The sequence below is a fragment of the Copadichromis virginalis genome, linkage group LG9, assembly GCF_057382275.1.
Source record: "Copadichromis virginalis isolate Kocher_CV1m ecotype Utaka linkage group LG9, C_Virginalis_male_GT1.1, whole genome shotgun sequence".
NCBI lineage: Eukaryota > Metazoa > Chordata > Actinopteri > Cichliformes > Cichlidae > Copadichromis > Copadichromis virginalis.
This window is the reverse complement of record NC_140626.1, coordinates 24,490,710-24,511,308: the sequence shown is the minus strand read 5'-3', so window position 1 is coordinate 24,511,308 and position 20,599 is coordinate 24,490,710. Positions and strand designations below refer to the sequence as shown.

The following is a 20,599-nucleotide window of genomic DNA, read 5'->3' as shown; positions in this document are numbered from 1 at the left end:
GACCTGATTTTCTTTTTTTCTTTTTTAGAAATTAAAATATCTCTGCAGTTTTTTGGGGTTATTTGGTGCCACAGGTATTTGGCGTCACATCCCTGCGTGTATACACGCATGTGCACCCGTGTCGTGCACATGTTATGACTCCAGTGGGGCGGTGGTGTGCGAACCATTGTAACGTGTGTGCGAGGAGGAGATGCCAGCACCACAGGCCCCTCTCTTGGCCGGGGTTCCTGACTCAGCGCTTCCTCTCCCAGCTCATTGGCCCAGACACAAACTTCCTGGCAGAGCTTCAGTGCGGACACTCTAACCTCATCACCCCACCTCCCCCCCCCCCCTTTCACCCAGCTCCTTTGATTATCCCAACCGCTCGTCATCTCAGTTCCAAGCCACCGGCGGTTGATGTCTTCTTTCAGCGTCGCTTCTGATTGGGCAATGCAAGCACTGTCTCCAGCCTCCCCCAAACCGATAAAACCCGTCATCGACCAGTTCTCAAAGGACTGGACGCTAAAAGGACTTTGCAAATCGTGCGGCCGAGGCAATCCCGCTCACGCTGTCAAATTTTAATGTACTGTACGTCGCCAAGATGCTGCTCATGCCGTGTTCTCATCCTTATTTTTGTTTGTGCTCCCCAATTTCATGCTCGGGTAAACGCATATCAGTTGTAGATTGGCTTGTCACCTGTGGTTGCATTAACATATAGATGGAAATGTATTTAAATCCAATCAAGGAAGCTGGTGGAGATCCACCAGGGCAAAGCTGGGGCAAGTCCAAACTGCTAGATTAGGATGAGGGAGGGAGGGTTGGGGGGGCAACAGTGTGAAGGGGAGATTGGATGTCTAGGATTAGAGCAGCGTTAATGCTGATAATATTGTCTTTATTAATTGCAGCCAGCAGTGAATGCTGTGGTTAAGAAAGTTAAATGTTTTAATAGGCTAAAGGGAATAAAATAATTAGCTAAAGTGGTGGAAAGAGAAACTGAATAACCAGCAGCAAACTGTAAAGTAATTTGGAATTTACCTCATCCTATATCTGGAATCGTCTCGCTGTACATTTTACCTGAAACCTCATTTAGCTTTCAGGTTGTTGATGAAAGTTGTATAGAGTTCATTTGACTTTTTCCTCTTTGGATTTGAGGCTTCGTGCCTGCAACTAACAGTGATTCTAATTACTGAGCTTTGCACTTGGACTTTTCCAACAGAAGATCTGCTGTTCCCGCATCAGTTTGACAGAAGACATTATCCTAAAGCCAGAAATGTAAAAATACAATCATTTGTGTCTTTAATGACAAGTAAGTGAACCACTGGATAATCCATCCATCCACTTTCTGTTGCTTATGCAGGGCCATGTCACGGGGGCAACAGCCTAAGCAGAGAAGCCCAGTCCTCTCCCTCCTCCAGCTCATCCGGGGAATACCAAAGCGTTCCTTGGCCTGCCGAAAAATTTAATCCCTCCGGCCTACCCCTGGGCGCCTTTCTCATACTAAAACATGCCCAGCACACCTCACCAAGAAGGCATCCTCGTCAGACCCACGGTTATTAAAGTGAACTAAAACTAAACGAAAAACTACAACTAGATGTGAAAAACCTAAAATAAACTAAAATTAAAACCAGGTTTTTGAATAAAAACTGAAATGATTTTGTGAACTTGTAAAACTATCTAAACTAATTATTTAAAATATAGAGAAAAATAGATTTAGTTTTGTTACAGCTTGCCTGTTGAGGCATTGATGAACATGTTTATTGAGACTGGAAGTCTCCAAGACTGTGATTCATCTGCTTTCAACAAGTTTTTCTTGTAATACCTGTGGCTGAGACACATGCAAAAACAATTAAAAGACTAAAACTAACGCTGAGACTAATAAAGACTAAACTAAAAACTAAACTGAATTACAACATGCACAGATGCAAGCAAATATTTAATAAAAGGTAAGCCGAGGAGCTGGCTGAGGAAGGCTGTTCCACAGGTTGGTCGCAACAACCTCAGGAGAACGATCATGTGGTTTTAAAATCAGAGCGAGGGGAAGTCAGGAGACCCTGGTTAGATCGGAGAGACTGTCTGTAATGATAAGGTCTTAAAGGCCTGTCTATGTAGAGCTTTATCTTTAGTAACAGGATTTTAAAGTGGATTTTGAATTTCACTGGAAGTCAGTGAAGGGATGCAGGAGTAGGTATAAGTTCCAGATGACTGAATGACAGAAAAGGTTTGTTTTTTTTTGCAATATTTCTTAAGTGAAGGAAACAAAAGTGGGCGAGCCAACGGCGTAGGCCCTGCCGGTCCAATCCCCGGATATTTAGTTTGACTCCTCCACCCATGGATGAATATTCTAATAACCTCAAATCACTGCAGGATCTGCTGATGAGACCTACCACACAGTTCAGGTGAATGTTGAGCCATTCATCTGCCTCAGCTCAGACGTGTTATTTGGATGTCTGGTGTGAATAACTCTCCTGGGGTCATTCCACAGCATCTCTATTAGGTTAAAGTCTTGGCTCTGACTGGGCCTCTCCAAAAGGTAGATTTTTAATTTGGTATATTAACTCGTGCGCCTCATCCATCTTCTGTTGAGCTTCAGTGGGCAGGCAGCCACCCTGATATTATTATGCAAGATACCTTGATAGACTTGGCAGCCCTGAAAACCTCTATGCTCCCTCCATCGTAGTTCACTCTGGGACTGTGTTCATGTTTGTAATTAAGCTGTATCCGGCGCTGGATGTTCTTCACGAACAGCTCGTTTCATTAGCCCTCAAAACATTTTCTCAGCAGTTTAGGAAAGAGCTGCAGCTTTCTCTGTGGTGTCCTGCCACGGACAGCGTGCCTGTTCGGTGATTTTCTCATGACAGTGTTAACTACCTCCAGTGGTTCATTTAAGTTGTTAGCTGCTTCTCTGGTCTTCTAATTCACCTCAATGAGCAATCTGCAGTATGTGTCAGTCATCTCAGCGGAGTGCCTGCTCTTAGGGAAGCTCACCCTAGAACTAAACTGAAAGGATTTCTAGACACTTTGGCTGTGGTTCTGTCAATAGTTAAACTGTTCATGTGTGACCTTTACCAGCTGTATGCAAATGAGGAGTTTTTGATTGGAGCTCTTCTCGTTCAACGTTCACAGATGCTTCTTATGAGAGCTTTACCTCACACCTCCGCTATCGTCTTGATTGTACTCCAGGTTGCTCACTCCTGACTCCAATTAGCTTGAGTTGATGTCGTTAACCTCAATGATCGCATGTTTTTCAAACCCGCGCTGTGTGTCTTTTTCGGTGTGGGCGAGAAAGTTGAAACATACTAGGGTTTGCTTTTGTTTTTTTTAAGTACTGTAACTTTATAAAAATCTGAACATGTTTTGAAAAAAGCCCCAAATTATATGTCACTGGTGTTGTTTACAACTGATGTACTCACCTTTTCTTGCCATTGCCTAGTGCGGTAACTAATGGCATCATCCAGAAGTCATAATATGCTGACTGAGGAAAGTGTTCCAGAAATTACATGCGTACTGAACAATTTTGCACCATGCAATTACCTTGAAACACCAACCATCAGTGCCAGTACAGCCTTGCATATCAAAGCAAGAAGCAACACTTCCAAAAAAATAAGCATGTCTTAATTTATGATCCTTATAAACCATAGAAAAAAATAAGCTTATACATAGGTTCAATAAGGAGATCTGTAATCACTCATCTTCCTGCTTTCCTGGGTTTTAAGCTTCTGTTCTTTACATCAATACCTCAATGCTGACATCATTACTCTTGTTATTACTCTGGAAATTTGGTTCTGCCATGATGGGTCATCAGAGTCTAATTACCAAATACACTGTTTAATTTCTCCATACCAACAAATCATATATAATCAGATATTCACTGGCAAGCAAGTCTTCTGTCCAGACCCTACACCCCTGCTGGACTATATATATAAAACTCTTGTGTTATTGCCCGTCTAGTCTGGACAGATGTGGGCAGATACTTTTGCACTTATTCTGTTTTAGCTGCACAGTGAGTCAGTAGCATAGTGGTTTGTTCTTCTTCTTTTGAAAGCTTTACTTAAGTTAGAAAAGTTGTAGCTATTTTTAGTTTCCAGTAAGTTCTCTTAAGGCCCTTCCATAACCAGGTTTCATAAGCAGCCTGTGGTTCATAGTTGTAGTGTTACCATTAACTGTCAGAGTTTTCATTGGAGGACAATTATATTTGTATTTTTTAAGGATTGCCCTGCAGTTTGGTGGAATGGTTGGAATCGTTTTTGGCTTTGAGTTTGTAAAATCGCAATTTAACACCATCATCTTCTATTGTTCTTTAAATGTGGTTGGAAAATAGCTTATAGGTGGATTACTAACACTACCAGTCTTTCCTTAGATTTGACATTTTCTGTAGTTTCCATGCGCAGGTATCATAAAAAGCTTTAAAAAAAAGTTTGCATTGCATCTTAATTAGTATGTTGTCTAAAGATTATTTTTTGTTTTTGTTTTATATATTGTGTACCGAGAGTAGTTTTTAATATTCTGATATTTCTGACCACACAGCTGTTTGATTGTTTATGATGGCTGATTTAGACTTTTTCCCAATCTGCCTACACTCACAACTAGTTTTCTGCATTATATACATAATCCCTTAGTCTACTATCACAAGGTGTAACTGTCAGCCTTAATACCATTATTATCCGATAAACAGCGCCTGCCTGGAGAGTATTAAACTCCACTTTAATGTGGCTGTGCATGTGACCGTGCCGTATGTGTGACCTTAGCAATGAGCTACCCGCTGCTGTGGCTTCCCCTTTAGTCATTGAACACTGATTTTTATTTGCATTTTTTATCATAGTACTGTAACGATCACCACAGGGCTTGTTAAACGCAAGACCTTGTCACTTGTGCTATTATCAGTCTGGCTCATTTGTGCAAGAGCAACACGTCTGATGAAGGGATAGCGGGAGTCCGGTTATAGTCGAGCCTCACCTTTATTTCTGCAGTGTCGTCACCTATGCCAAATTTCTTTACTTCCTGTTTACTGAGGTAGGAGCAAATGCATGTTTACAATGAAGGAATGCATGCAGAGTTGCGGGCTCATGGTTGGATGTGCTCATGCATCCGCTACTGTATATTCTTCTGTCTCAAGGTCAGCGGCAGGTCGCTGTGCTGATTGGATTTAGAGAGCAGAGGAGGGAGTGCAGACTGCAGACAGACGTGATATCTTCTACTCGACACAAGGATGAATTGCAAGACAGCAGGCCCACGGCACAGACATGTAAAAGGCCCAAACCACTCTCAAAGAGCCGTACACCAGAGAATAACATTCATTTTTGTGCGTCTTTGTGATTCATTGGTGGTTTGCAGCTATTTTGTTGGGTGATCATTTTAATCATTTGGCTTCCCATATGGTTATTTTGCATCAGTAGTTGTTCTGTGCCCCTTTGTTGTTGTTTGAAGTGTATTTATTAACAAAAAGACACAGCTTTAAAGTTTTTGGCTTCAGATAAGGTCCACAACTTCAGGTCTTAGGGGGCCTAACGGTGGACTGCGCCTTGGGGTCTGAAAAAAAAAGCTAATACTAAAATGCCGTAAACCTGAATTCTTTCTCGTGGTCAGTAGGGGGCATTCTCTGTTGAAGCTTGTTTTCTGCCACTGAGACAAAATAAGGAAAGCGCAATCAATAACTCGAAGTTTCAAGTTGGGTATCTCAAACTTTTGAGTTAATAAGCTCTGCCAATCAGAGCTTCCTGATTGGCAGAGCTTATTATCCTTGCTAACAAGTAAAGCTTCCAGGAAAGCTTCCAGCCAACTAGGATTTCCTTGTTGGCTGGAAGCAGAAGGCGCAGATGCAGGTACACTCAAAATCAGGTAGTGGCAGCACCAGTGAGCTACCAGTGTAGTGCAAACATGAACAAATTGGCGCCAGATTCTCCAGCTTTGAATGCCTTCTAGCAAAGGATAACTTCACAAAAGATGTGAAATCATTGGTCATGTCGAACTATTGGACTGCTAAAGTCTTCTGCCTTCTGCTTCAGAGTAACAGCAAAATGTGTAACTTCACAGAGTTTCCTGATTGATAGAGTTAAAGGCGCTAACTTGATTGTAAAAATCTGATTACAAACATAAGCGTTGTATTGAAATCTCTGGGAAAATTACTCTCACCTAAGTTGGTACACATCCACATTAAAAAGTCTCCCAGTAAATTGGCTCACTTGCTTGTTTTAAGTCTTATTGATTACAATGCGATATTTTTTTTGTTAAATCGTGGTTCTTGGTGGCAGTCATAAGACAATAAAGCAGGGTTTGCTATAGGGTGGGGCAACTTATAAATAAAAAGCAACTGTACGAGCGAGCGGTTTCTCTCGGTTTTATCGACCCCACGCTTGTGCAGAAACAGGAACTCATAAATGAATGGGTGATACAGTGGCTACTTCCATCTTTTTTATACAGTTTGTGTTGGTAGACCTATTCAATAATCTATCCACAAGCTGACAGTTTTGCGGCAACTTTCTGTCCGTACTTTCCACGTATCACGAGCAGATTTCACCAGAGGATTAAGCCCTGCCAGGATATTCGCCCAGAGAGTCAGAATTCACCTCTCCTGATCAGCATCTCTGGGACTAAACCTGTTGTTTGGCGTCAGCAGCAGGGACCGGTCTGGTGAGCACACAGAGGACACAGTGTCAGTCATTACCCTGATGACTTTTTAATGGCTGTCTGATTGGACTCTGCCAGAAATGACATGCCCTTGTCCCGTTCTGTTTGGTTTTGTTTACTCGTGAGCTGATTATTTTCCCGCCACGTACAAGCGTCTGACGTTACTGGGAGACTGAACTTGCTGCTAAAAAGTGGGTGATCCGTCTGTGGGGACTTTATAATCAGGCCTGTCATGCTATGCTCCCAACTGACGATGACTCAGGGATAAGAGTGTAGGGGGTGGGCACTGCTCTCCTGCCATCTCCGTGCCAGTGAGTGAGATCTGCCCTGACACTGTGCCCACTCTCCTTCCTCTGGGTGTCAGTCACGTCGAGTCGTGCGCCAGACCCCTCAGCAGGAAGCCTGGCTGTGAAGAGGGCTGCTGAGTGTGCTTTTTAGTGCAGGTTGATGTGCTCTGCGGGTGGAAGTGGCATGTCAGACCCCACAGCCGTCTATCGTCCTAGTGGGCGACAAAGGAGCCGGGAATGAGCTCATGGGATTGCTGTCGTCATGCACGCGGATGGCTGGCAGATCTCCTGCATCCCTGATGCTCATGTACAAATGGAGAGACTTCACCGTGCATATGGAGAGTTTAGCATGCACTTATTTGTAGATCCCTTCTGTACTGGGACAAAAACCGCAAGTAATCATGTATTGTGTCAATTATGGTTCTTAAAAAGAGACAAATTGCACAAAAAATTGCGATCCAGCATCCAGCTGCACATGAGATGATGTAGTATCATCACATTTAAAATGCTGGAACATCAAGTTTTTCCCTTTTTTATGCTGTGAAAATTCTCAAACAGTCAGTTATTATTTCTTTGCTGTTGATCAATTTTCTGTTGATCTCTTTTCTTCCAATTCGTGTCTGAAACACTGACAAAAAGTAATGACCATCTACAAATAGATTGTCTAAGGCAACAGTAATATTCCCATTGAAAATAAATGCTCAATAATATCCTTTGCTAATACAGTCACCAGCCACTTCAGCTCCTTGTAAACACAAATATCTAATCTGCCAGGGACATGGCAGCATCCTTGTGTCTTTAGGCGTGCAGACATGGTCAGGACGACCTGCTGACGTTCAAACTGAGCATGAGAATCAGGAGGAAAGGTGATTAAAGTGACTCTGAATGTGACACAGCTGTTGTTGGTCTGAGTATTTCAGAAACTGCTAATTGGCTGGGATTTTCCCACACGGCCATCTCTATTGTTTGCAGAGAATTGCCTAAAAAAGACAAAATATCCAGTGAGGCACAGCTAACTGCTAATATCTAATCAGCCAATCACATGGCAGCAGCCCAGCATATTTAGGCATGCAGACATGGACAACATGAGCTTTAAACTAAGAAGTTTGGACAGAAAAATTCCAAAAATTAGGAAACATTCTGGGAGCGGCGGCTCTCTTGGAGAAAACGCCTTGTTGAGACAGAGGTCAGAGGAGACTCCTTCGAGCCGATAGGGAGGCAACAGTAACTCAAATAACCGCTTGTTACAAACAAGGTACACAGAAGAGCATCTCTGAACACACAACCTTGAAGCTGCAGCACACTGGAGCACTCCTGTCAGCTGAGAACGGGAAACTAGAATTTGCAAGGGTTTCACTAAAATTGGTGATTGATCGGCCCAAACCAGTACCAGTAAGGTGTACCTAATAAAGAGTCCAGAGACTACATGTATTGAATTGTATGTAATTTTGCAAAGCTAGCTTTACATGCTTATTACTAATGTGAGCCACAGCACTCAGACATGGTTGTGATTTAACTGGTGAAACAGGTATTCAGTAAGATAGTACAATAACAGATACACAGTAGTGGTCATTTTTGCTCTAGCCAGACTAGTCCCTTTTGAAACGATGAAGAAGCTGATGTAAGAGGACACTGAGTTCAGTCGAAGCAGTCTGTGGGCAGACTGAGAGAAAGCTTTAACCCCCTGCAGTGTTTTCCCCCTGGGACTCCCTCCTGCCTGAATACAACCTGCCCTCCCTCGCACTATTGATGCATCCGTGACTCGGTGCTATGCTCTGACATTGGCCCCTGCTAATGGCTCACCGGTCAGCAAGCAAACAAGACAGCCAGGGTAGATGTTGTTTGCCTCTCTCCTCGTAATTCAAGGTGTGTGTGCAAAACACTGACTGAATTATGTAGATTTCTGGAGGAAAGCACACGTCTCTGCTTTGTTTTAACACAACCAAAAATGTTAAAAGGGGTGAACAACACTGAGTTTTACTGTGGATACGGATTAAGACGTGCATGCGCTCCCCCTGCTAGTGGCCTCGCGATCGTTTTTAACAGATAAACATCATCTGCGTTGCCTGAATCGGACTGGGGAACCTTTAAAATGGCAGCTCTGCAGAGGTCACGGAGCAGTCGCAGCCTGTAGTCAGACCGCGCAGTGATCGAGACTTTATAGAGCAGTAAATCCACCCAGACTATCCGTGAAAAGGTGTGGGAGAGAAGGAGCATTCTCACCAGAGAAAGTCAGATTAGAAAGAAGGGTTTCATCCTCACGCTCAGCTCTGTCTGGCTCAGGTCCAGCTGCCGAGGCGCTGCCAAGAGCAGACCATTGGCTCTGACGTGGCTGAGCCGGGTGAGGATTCAACACTTCTGATTTTTTTTTAATCACTTTGACTGACATATTAACTGTGGGCTTGACTTGCACCTTAGAGTTTGACTTCTGTATGAAGATAAATAATTAAAGCAACACTAATTTGACAACAATAATTGGTTTTTAAAACAATGCTCTCATGAAAGATGCAGGCACCTTTTGGTCCAACGTGACCCAGTTCCTATTCCATCACCTCTTTATCAAAATAAAATTAATAATAAAGACGTTTAAAACCACCAGTTTCTATTAAAGCATTGCTACTGGCAGTTTGACACATGCACACATACTTGGGTGAATTATGTTTTCTTTAATACAGCATCCCATTATGACCATTAAACAGTAGCTGGCTGTGGATTTGTATAATCTGTTGCCTTTCAGATTTTGACATTTACAGTCATTCTAAATCCTCCATCAGGTCAATTAGTGTAATCTTTAAATGGGAAGTACTGTGAAATAATAGGTGTACAATAACAGTACAGCTGTGGTTGAGTTAAATATCCCAAGTAAGTCTTCAGTGGATGGAGTGTTACCTTATTAACCTATGCCAACAACAAAAAACATGCTTTATTGCTTCTATGGGGCTAAAATGCATCAGCCCTGAGAGCAACCTTGCAAAAGACAGACCTGCTAAGCCATGGGTGGGATAATAATTTTTCCAAGGGGCCACATGAGAAACTAGGAATGTTGTGGAGGTGTGCATCAATGAGCTAAACTCATTATTAATACTATCTTTATAAGCTTATTGATGCGGCCCTCCACAACATTGCCAGTTTCTCATGTGGCCCCCGGGGAACATGAAAAGTCCACCCCTGTGCAAAGACCTCTACAGTGCAAAAGGATCCTCTCAGATTGTTGTGTTTGGCAGAAGATGAAATAAGCTGCGTGTAAAGGGTGCGCAGAGCTTTGATTGAAGCCGGTTTAAATGACGCCTCGTGTTGGGCGCGTCAGTAAATCCCCCTGGCGGTGTGTTTTTCGCAGGTCAGGCCACATATGAATAATGTATTGGGAGACATCTGACTGAGAGGCTGGTTAAAGGTGGCTCTCTCTCTAATGACAGCAAACAAGCTCTCTCGCTGACATTTCCAAGGAAAGGAGTGAGACGGAGAGAAAAGGGGGGTGAGCGAGGGAGCTAATGGCAGACAGGGATCAGGGGAGTCAGATGAGTCTTTCAATTCAAAGCACTCAGTGAATTTGTTTGGATACAGTGTGTTGAAATGTGACAGATAACTTTGTCTTTGACACACGGTGTGACATCCACGGCAGCCGTGTCGTAACTACAGCTATTGGCAGATAGATTAAATAATTTAAAAGCATCTGTCAAGATGAAAATAATGGATTTGTTCGCTGATTTAAACCTCTCTGTCATCTAGGAACTTTTAATAAAACATGTAGACATCCACCTGCAGAATGATGAAGTTATGCACAACCAGTTACTACAGATGAAAGACTTTATCACTAGTAGCTAGCTAGGTAAATTATACCAACTCCTTGAGTTGGCTAGGATCTCTTTTTGACTTTCTAGTGTTTTGTTTTGGGATTAACGGTTATGAAAGCGGTGAAACAAATCTCCATGGTGCTTTGTTACCTCCCACCTGGGCTGACCTGCTGCCATAATTACTGCTGTTAAGGTTTCCTTTTATTACTAATAGAAGTATGATAGGAAGTTAAGGAGGTGTTGTAAACGTAGAGCGGCTCAGTGCTTAAAGAAAACAGAGATGGTGAATCAACATTTGGTCAGACCGCCTTTATTCTTCAACACAGCCTGAACTCTGTTAGGGAATCTTTGTTGTCATTTCTTTAAGGAGTTCCAGGAATGAACTCAGATTTTTACTGACAGCTTTCTAAGCTCTTCTTCTTCTGTTGGCTGCCTTTTCTCCTGATTCCTGTCAAAATGATCCTACACTGCTTCAATAATGTTGAGATCAGAGCTCTGGGGAGGTCAATCCATGCCTGATCATGTTGCATTGTGTGTTTTTTATTGCACTGGCAGTACAATCAAACCTTAAATGTACATTTGGAGGCTACTTAAAGATGGACCACAGACCTTAAAAGAGTAGCTTGGTCTTCTGCTATACTGACGGCCACATTTTTAGCCAGATGAGTGTAAGTATAAATAAAATCCACACATTAGTCCATAATATCTCATTCAACATTTTAAAGCAAGTTCACATCCTAGGTAACAAACCTAAGCGGTCGTACGCTCACTTTTTGTGAGTCAATGTGGAAAACGGTATGTTCTGCCTTATAATTCAAAATATAGTTATAGAGAATAAACGCAATCTTTAAATTAAAAGATGCTGTTGGTTCTTTTATTTTCAGTCGTGGATGTATTTGAATGTATTGGTGCTCCTCTTCTAGAATTTAATCTTTGACCACATTGTCCTGTTTGAATCCCAGAAGAAGAAGCCGATCGTTATCACCATAGGAACATAACTTCCAGTCTGCAACTTATACTTGATCTGATTAAGGCTGCTGCGTTTTGCCCTTGGGCGATGTCTGTAGCCTTGCATGGAGAGAGATAACCCGATCTCCTCTCCTCTAGCTCAGAGTCCAATTTAGCAGCTCAAAACTATGAATAAATCTAACACTCCATAATTGAATTCTTCAAACAGAGCAGATTTTCAAGGTTAGGCCCCAATGCAAATCCATTTTTCAGGCTGCACAATGAAAAGTCATTTTCAATGATCTTAGGAATAAAATATGTCGTGAAGCAAGGAAAACAAAGTACTTTTACAATAAAGGAGACGCACAAACATTGTAGGAGACATGAAGTGTGATTCATGCCCATCAAAAGTCTGTCTGTTACTTAAATACCATAGTTGTTATTGTCTGACAATGAAATGCATTATGAATAAAATGTATTTCCTTCTTTTCTTTGTTACATGTTTCGCTCTGCACATGCAGCTGAAAATACTCAAAAATGAGAGGTGTAGAAGTGTAATTGGGGCTTGCTGCTGTATCGTCTCTGGCAGTGTGTTAACCAAAACAAGGCTTGTATCAATACTTATCCTATTCTACCTTCAAAAGGTGCCCTGAATTATAATTTCCATTAATTGTTTGGAGGGTTAGTTAGTATTTATTCAGCATGGTTTCCCTAATTATTTCTCCGGACGTGTTTTGTCGTGTGCATAATTCGTCATTCCTCTGGGACAGTGTTGAGAGTGGGTGTGCTGAGAGAGCCGGCTAATAGGGGGGAAATGGCATTGAATACCAATGCACAGAGCAGTCAGTCCTTGCAGAAGAGGCCAGACACTCTGTTTGTGTTTGTTGTGTTCGGCTGTGTGTGCGCACGCATTTCTGCTGTCTTTGCATGGATGCACATCACATATCCGTGTGTGTTAGAGTGTGTGCGCGGTGTTTGCTGTTCTGTCCCCACTCACATCCCGTCTGGATCGAAACCCTGCCCTTCCTGTGCTAAAATAAACCCACCTTGGGAAGTTGAGGACCTTGCACAGAGCGCTGAGTGTTACACCTTTTGATTTTTCACTGACTTGTGTCTTGCTTCTTAGATGCGGCGGGTGAATTTGTGCCATACGTCACAGTAAAAACATAAAAGTTTATTTCAGCATAATTGTAGCTCTTGTTACATTTCTTCTTATTTTGAGAGAGATCATTTGGCCAAAAACGTCCATTTATTATGGTTTATCTACATTTAAAACATCTACCAGTACCAAATACAAGAGCATTTATCTGCTCAGATCATTTGCCCTCTGTGTTTGTATATGTTTTTACAACTCAATAAGAAAATACACCCAATGAACTGATGAAGTGACCTATAGCTACATTTCAAAAACTGTCTCAACCTTGAGTTTTAAACGATCCCATTAATGATTGACTTTGAGTTCTGCGGGTGAGGAGATGCTCGTATTGATCCTCTAAAAGGAGAAACCGTCTTTCAAAGGAGGTTTTATGAAAACACAAATCCCTATTGAGCCAGCCTAAGTTACAGAGGCCTCACGGGGTTTCTCCACACCACTGAGCAATCCAGCAGCCTTTCTAAAGTTACCTTAGTGAACACAACTCAGCATATTTGCATAAGGAAACCTGGGCACTTAAAGGACTTGTCCTTCTTGGCTTAAATCCACAATTGTATGTTAACTGAGCAGACTCACTCAGATTAAGGTAATGTATTATGATGAAAAGCTCCAGAACAGTAACTGAAGGGGACACTGTCGTGGTAGTTTTGATGGTGAAGTTTAAAGAGCTTCTTTACTATAATATTTATTGGCTTTTGAATGATTATGACACATTTTTCTGTCTCACTTCTTCCTTTCACTTTCTCTTACAGCTCATAGTGGAGAAAACAACAGACTTCCCCTCTGCTGAGTTCTCTCTAGTGGAGGATGTGGCTCTGCACTTTACCTGTTTGATGGACAGGCTGAATGAGCAGCGCCTCTTCCAGCCTGACCTGTGTGACGTTGACATTGTTCTTGTGCGTCAGCACAGCACCTTTCCGGCCCACAAGGGTGTGCTGGCAGCTTACAGCCCTTTCTTCCACTCGCTTTTTGCCCAAAGCAAACAGCTGCGGCGGGTGGACCTGTCGCTGGATGCCCTGACCTCTCAGGGCCTTCAGCAAATCCTCAACTTCATTTACACCTCCAAACTGCTGGTGAGCAGCCGCACTGTTCGCGACGTGCTCAACGCCGCTACCCTGCTTCAGATGAGCGACATCGCAGCCTCCTGTCACGACCTTATCAGCAGCCACTCGCTGAGAACCACCTGCACAGATATGGCCAATCAAGAAGGGCATGCCAGCAGTGAGCCGGCTTCTGTAGCGATGCCCCCTAGCCAGATGTACCGTGAGATCAAACAGGAGTCAGAGCTCGGCAGGGTGTACACGAGAGAAGGAAACAGCCCTTTTTCTGTCAGAGTAGAAGAGACAGGCAAGACGGCTTCTCAGGCAAAGCAGTACTACCAGAAGGAAGAAGGCTCGGGAAGCGGGGCCAGCACAGGTGTGGCTAGTTTGTGTAAAGTGGAAGGAAATGGAGAGGAGTCAAAGACAGCAGATGGCCACGCCTCCTTCAACAGAGATCAGATCATCGTCGAAGTCAACCTTAATAACCAGACTCTTAACGTCTCAAAGGGATCAGAGGGCAAATCGGCCACTTCTACAGAGACTTCCACCATGTTTGGCCGCTGCCGTAACAACCAGCAAGATTCAGAGGGCGATGAGGATAATGAAGTGGAGAACGATGATACAGATGGAGAAGAGGATGTGGAAGATTTGAAGAGGGGTGACATATTGGGGCAAAGTAGTGAAGAGGAAGATGAGGAGGAGGATGAAGAAGAAGAGGAAAACACCCTCAACATTCCAGGCTTGGAGCAGCCAGCTATGATGGATCGACCTCGTCGGGGCACCAGAGCCTTGGCTATGGCTGGTACCACTGCCTCTCTGCGGCAGACGCTTGCAGAGGCCACGCTGGCCAACCAGCGGCAGGGTGGGAAGAGGGCGTTGGACCTGGAGGGCCTGGGCCAAAAAGTGAGGCTGGAGGAGAAGCAACATTACCCATGTAAAAAGTGTCCTCGCATCTTCAACAATCGCTGGTATCTAGAAAAACACATGAACGTCACTCACAACCGCATGCAAATCTGCAATAACTGTGGAAAACGCTTCCTGCTAGAGAGCGAGCTGCTGCTGCATCAACAGACTGACTGTGAGAAAAGCATCCAGGTACGATTAAACCATAATCATTGTATAACTTATATGCTTGGGGACTATGTCTTTCAGCTAACATAATATAGATCTATGAGAATTGTTTTGGGCAGTCCAGATGTCCGATCCCGGACAAGCCCCCATTATTATGCTAGGTCTAGCTCAAATACATTAAAGTTAATTGAAAAGATAAGTCAATAGGATGAATGTGGCGTGAATAAGGCACGGCGGGACCACGGAGCAACGTTCAGAGCCATCTTTATTTAATTCACGTCACACCACAACACACCCAAACCCCTGAGTCCCCGTGTTTTTAACTAGGCGGGCGTGATTAAGGATGCCATGCAGGTGCGTCCGCCCTCCCTGCACGGCACCGCAGACCACGCCCCACTACATACCCCCATCGCCCGATTGAGGCCGGGGAGCCATCCGGTCGAACCTACTCCCCCACCGGGAGAGGGAATCAGCCCGGACAGCTGGCGCCCCCAGGCCCCGGCCAAGCGACGGGGAGGTGCGAGTTCAGGTGGCCGCCCGCGAATCCAGCGGCGCAGGCCAAGCTGGTTCGGAGGTCGGACGCGTGGCAGGTGCACCCGGCGTGGCCGGCACAGTAGTGAGCCCCAGCTCACAGGTGGCTGGGCAGAGGTGTGGCGTGTACTGGCCTGTGGTGGTGGTGAGGCCGGTCTGGCGAGCACGGCGATCTCAAGCGTGGCGCACGCCTCGGTCGCCCGTTCCACTTGAGCAGGCTCCCTTGGCACGGGGACCTCCAGCTCCTTGCGCGGCCCCTCCGTCACCGCCGTCGCTCCCCGCCGGAGCAGCCCATCGCGCGACTCCTCCATCACTGCTACTCCCCCCGCCGCCACTCCCGGCTCGAGCAGCCCCTCGCACAGCTCCGCTGCTGCTGCTGCTCCTGCTTCCGGCTCGAGCAGCCCCTCGCGCAGCTCCTCCTCCCCCAGCCGGCGCAGACCCTTGTGCGCCTCGTCTGCCGTCTCCGGTTGGAGCAGCTCATCCACCGCTCCCGGCAGGAGCAGCCCTTCACCCGGCTGTTCCCCCTTCTCCGGCAGGCGCAGATCCCCGCGCGCCTCGTCTGCCACTTCCGGCTGCTGAGGTGCCTCACGCGGCTCCTCCACCGCTTCACTGTCCTCGGGACACACCTGTGGGGGTGGCGCCCAGGCCCAGAGCAGCGCCGCCAGCTCCCCAATCCTTTCCTGGTGGCGCTTGGACTGGTCCTGCAGCTCTTCCTGCTGGCGACGCACCTCCGCCGCCTGCTTCCGCTGGGTGGCCGCTATTTCGGCCACCATCTCGGCCAGCTCTTCCCTTCCCTGGCTCTGGTCAGTACCCGCCATGCCGCCTCCTGGGTTTCGGCACCAATGCAAACATACACGGCAGACCCAGTGGCATTTTGATGCTTTTTATTAAAGCTTTGACGGTTGCTGTCCACAATACTCACAGAGATGCAGCTCTCCCGCTGCCCGCTCAACACTATCACAACAACCCAACCACAGGACCCAGTACAATATTTAATTCGGCGGGGCGTGATTGCGGACACCGTGCAGGTGCGTCCGCCTCCTCTGCACGGCACCGCAGGCCACGCCCCGCCACATACCCCCATCGCCCGACTGAGGCCGGGGAACCATCCGGCCAAACGTACTCCCCCCACCGCGAGCGGGAGAGGGGATCAGCCCGGACCGTCGGCGCCCCCGGGCCCTGGCCAAGCGACGGGGAGTTGTGAGTTCAGGTGGCCGCCCACGAACCCAGCAGCGTCGGCGAAGCTGGTCCGGAGGTCGGCCGCGTGGCAGGTGGACACGGCGCGGTCGGTACGGTCGTGCGTCCCAGCTCGCAGGCGGCTGGGCAGATGTCCGGCAGGCACCAGCCTCTGGTGGAGGTGAGGCCGCTCTGCTCACCCTGCTAACCTCTGGCTTCGGTGGCGCGGACTCCCTTAGCACGGGCACCACCGACTTATCCCGCGGCTTCTCCGCCCCTCCCGGTGGGAGCAGCTCACGCTGCACCTCTGCCGCTGCCGGCTGGAGCGGCTCCCCTCGCTGCGCCTCCGGCGCTGCCTCTACCGGCTGGAGCAGCTCCTCGGGCGCCGCCTCCGCTGCTGTCTCTCCCGGCTGGAGCGGCTCCTCGGGCGCCGCCATCGCCGCTGTCTCTCCCGGCTCGAGCAGCCCCTCGCGCAGCTCCTCCTCTGCTGCTGCTGCTGCTCCTGCTGCTGCTGCTCCTGCTGCTGCTTCCGGCTCGAGCAGCCCCTCGCGCAGCTCCTCCGCCTCCAGCAGGCACAGCCCCTTTTGCCCCTCGTCCACCTCTGGGTGGAGCGGCTCCTCTTCCTCCGGCAGGTGTAGACCCTCGCCCGCCTCGTCCTCCGCCTCCGATTGGAACGGCTCCTCCACCGCTCCCGGCAGGAGCAGCCCTTTACCCGGCTGTTCCTCCTCTTCCGGCAGGCTCGGACCCCCGCGTGACTCGTCCACCACCTCCGGCTGCTGAGGTGCCTCACGCGGCTCCTCCACCGCTTCACTGTCCTTGGGACACACCTGTGGGGGTGGCGCCCAGGCCCAGAGCAGCGCCGCCAGCTCCCCAATCCTTTCCTGGTGGCGCTTGGACTGGTCCTGCAGCTCTTCCTGCTGGCGACGCACCTCCGCCGCCTGCTTCCGCTGGGTGGCCGCTATTTCGGCCACCATCTCGGCCAGCTCTTCCCTTCCCTGGCTCTGGTCAGTACCCGCCATGCCGCCTCCTGGGTTTCGGCACCAATGCAAACATACACGGCAGACCCAGTGGCATTTTGATGCTTTTTATTAAAGCTTTGACGGTTGCTGTCCACAATACTCACAGAGCTGCAGCTCTCCCGCTGCCCGCTCAACACTATCACAACAACCCAACCACAGGACCCAGTACAATATTTAATTCGGCGGGGCGTGATTGCGGACGCCGTGCAGGTGCGTCCGCCTCCTCTGCATGGCACCGCAGGCCACGCCCCGCCACAATGAAAAAGTGGTACAAGTGACCTCAAAGGTGCTGCAGAGTGGACTGAGAAAAAGGCAGGGAAGGACACATAAACAAGGAAGGAACCCATATAAGCTCAGCCAACAAGCTAGCAAAGGTGCTTGCCCATCAGATTGGAGCTTGGAAAACTAAACACGTAAATAAAGCAGGATGTAACACCAATAACTAACCTTAAAACTTGTTACTTCCTGGCAGTGCTAGCTACAGTTGTCAAGTTATATGTTTTGCAAACACTACATGGGTAAAAAAACAAAACCCTAAAAAACACTATTTTTGATAAATTAAGGTTTAGCTAAAGGTGTGAAGCCAAACCTATGTGTTGTTTGAATCAGTTAAACTAAACAGGAATTTTGTTTGTGGTTATTATACCTGATTTTTGTCAGTCTTTTTTGTAAGACAGCCCTCACTACACACCAGAACTGTTCCTTTAAGTCCTAGCAGTGCTACCTGTTCTGACATCAGTTTTATTTTAGGAAGTTGTTTTATAGAAAATAAAATAAAATGTTTTTTTAATGCATAATTGTTATTTTGTTTCTAATTAATATATGCATAATTGCAATCACTAAAACCAGTTGGAGTCAGTAACTCAGTCAAATGGCAGTCAGTAATAATCAGTTCTGATATGTCTCACTACCTCCACTATTACCCCTCGGCACCGAGCAGCTGGACTCCTGCTGTGGTTTTGAAGATCATTTGCTTCTTTAATCTAGTGACTCTAATTGCTTTTTTGCTACAGTGCATGCTCAAGTGTCTGTATAAACACACACACACCTGGATTGTATTTGTAAAGACTGTTCCAGATCACAATCTGTTTAATATCTCATCCCCAGTAATCATTCCATGCTCGCTCTCTTGTTTCTTCAAGTGTGTGACCTGTGGCAAAGCCTTCAAGAAGCTGTGGTCGTTGCACGAGCACAACAAGATCGTCCATGGCTACGCCGAGAAGAAGTTCTCCTGCGAGATCTGTGAGAAGAAGTTTTACACGATGGCCCATGTCAGGAAGCACATGGTCGGTGAGTGACAGTAAAATCAACTATCCTGGTTGATCACTTTGCTCCCGTGTGTTTCTTTAGGCTTCCTTTTTCCACATCCTACTGATTGTTTGGCAGGATTTGTTTTGGGTGTTGCTTTCCTTTTCCATTTTCTGGAGAGATAAGCATCTTACTTCCCAGATGGGCTTACCTCACTCTATGCTACTGCAATTTAAGGAGTTCCTATTATCGAAGGACTATTAATAATATGGTCCTAATTAGCCACTTTCTAGTATGGGAGAGATTGGATAGTCATATTCAGACTTAAGATGGAAGAAAAAGATGAAATGGACCCTTTGCCCTCAGCATTTATTTAGTGAAAAATAACCTCAGTGTTGTTCCTTAAATGCTTAGTTTAATTTCAGTCATGAGTGGCTCAGTATTGAATCACACAAACTAAGCATGCTCTGTGTTTGTGCCTTTGTGTAGCCCATACGAAGGACATGCCATTCACCTGTGAAACGTGTGGGAAATCATTCAAGCGCAGCATGTCCCTGAAGGTTCACTCTCTACAGCACTCAGGAGAGAAACCCTTCAAGTGTGAGGTTTGAGCTCCTTTTATACACTGCAGCTCTCCACTTTACTTGAGTGATGAGGTAGATTTAAAGATATTTAAAATTATTGGCGCTGGGAGTGTCATTTAAATCTGAGAAATTCACAGGTTGAGATCAAGTAAACCAGAGTCAGATGTCCAGATGTGCCGGTCTCGATTAAAAAACACTGATCGTTTTAAAAAAAACCCACATAGATCTAGTCAAAGCCTCTCTTAAGAAATGAGAAGTATAGATGAAATTATTTCAGTGAAAGAATGTCTGTTCAAGTTCAATTTGGGAGTTTTTTTTTTTAAACAAGACTGTGACAAAAGACCACCAGCAGGTAGTTATTCAATACTGAAGCGTTTCGCTGGGTGCTTATAGTGACATCATAAATTAGTTTAGGTTGGCTGAGCATAAAGACAGAAAATGGGGAAAATGCTACTCGATTAGATCAGTCCTTGATGATAGAGGTCCCAGCTGGCTGCTGATTATGTCTAAGGTTCACCATACAGGCATGAGAGTGGTATTAAAATCTACTTGTTTAACCCTTTGCAAGAAAGCCTATTTTTAAAAAATATCCACTTTTTTTATGAATGAAAACTGAGCGCCATGTCTAATAGGTTCACAGGAAGGTTAAAAAAAGGGCAGTTTTGATTTAGTAGTACATTTTACAGCCTTGCTCAAGTCAGTCCCAGTGTGCTTTGTTGAAAACACCATACACGACTTCTGCTTTTTCTCCACAATGACTGAAGTACAACCTGTCGAGTCCATCTTTGACAACCAGCTGTAAAACGACTTTGCGTAAAACTGTTTCCTGTGCGCCTTTTCAGAACTGCAGCGAGCGCTTCCAGTACAAATACCAGCTCCGCTCCCATATGAGCATCCACATCGGACACAAGCAGTTCATGTGCCAGTGGTGCGGAAAGGACTTCAACATGAAACAGTACTTCGATGAACACATGAAAACACACACTGGTGAGTCCCTTTCTTTTGGTTGTGTTCATGTTGCTTCAGGGCAGAGCAACATTTATTTTAAAGGAGCATTTAAAAAAGAAAATATTGCAGAGCTGCAAACACTGACACCTTTGTGTCTTTGCAAAGCTTATTTGCACACCCAGCAGATGTGAAGCACT

General features: G+C 45.9%; 1 protein-coding gene across 1 annotated transcript in view; it reads left to right on the top strand.

Annotated features, from left to right (window-relative positions):
- Positions 1–20,599, top strand: part of zbtb47b (zinc finger and BTB domain containing 47b) — a 33,550-nt gene that overhangs the window by 4,103 nt on the left and 8,848 nt on the right. Inside the window, exons 2-5 of the mRNA XM_085468330.1 lie at positions 13,538–14,920; positions 18,765–18,912; positions 19,360–19,475; positions 20,297–20,441. Coding sequence (XP_085324456.1) covers positions 13,538–14,920; positions 18,765–18,912; positions 19,360–19,475; positions 20,297–20,441 — 1,792 coding nt within the window. The remainder of the gene's footprint in view (positions 1–13,537; positions 14,921–18,764; positions 18,913–19,359; positions 19,476–20,296; positions 20,442–20,599) is intronic.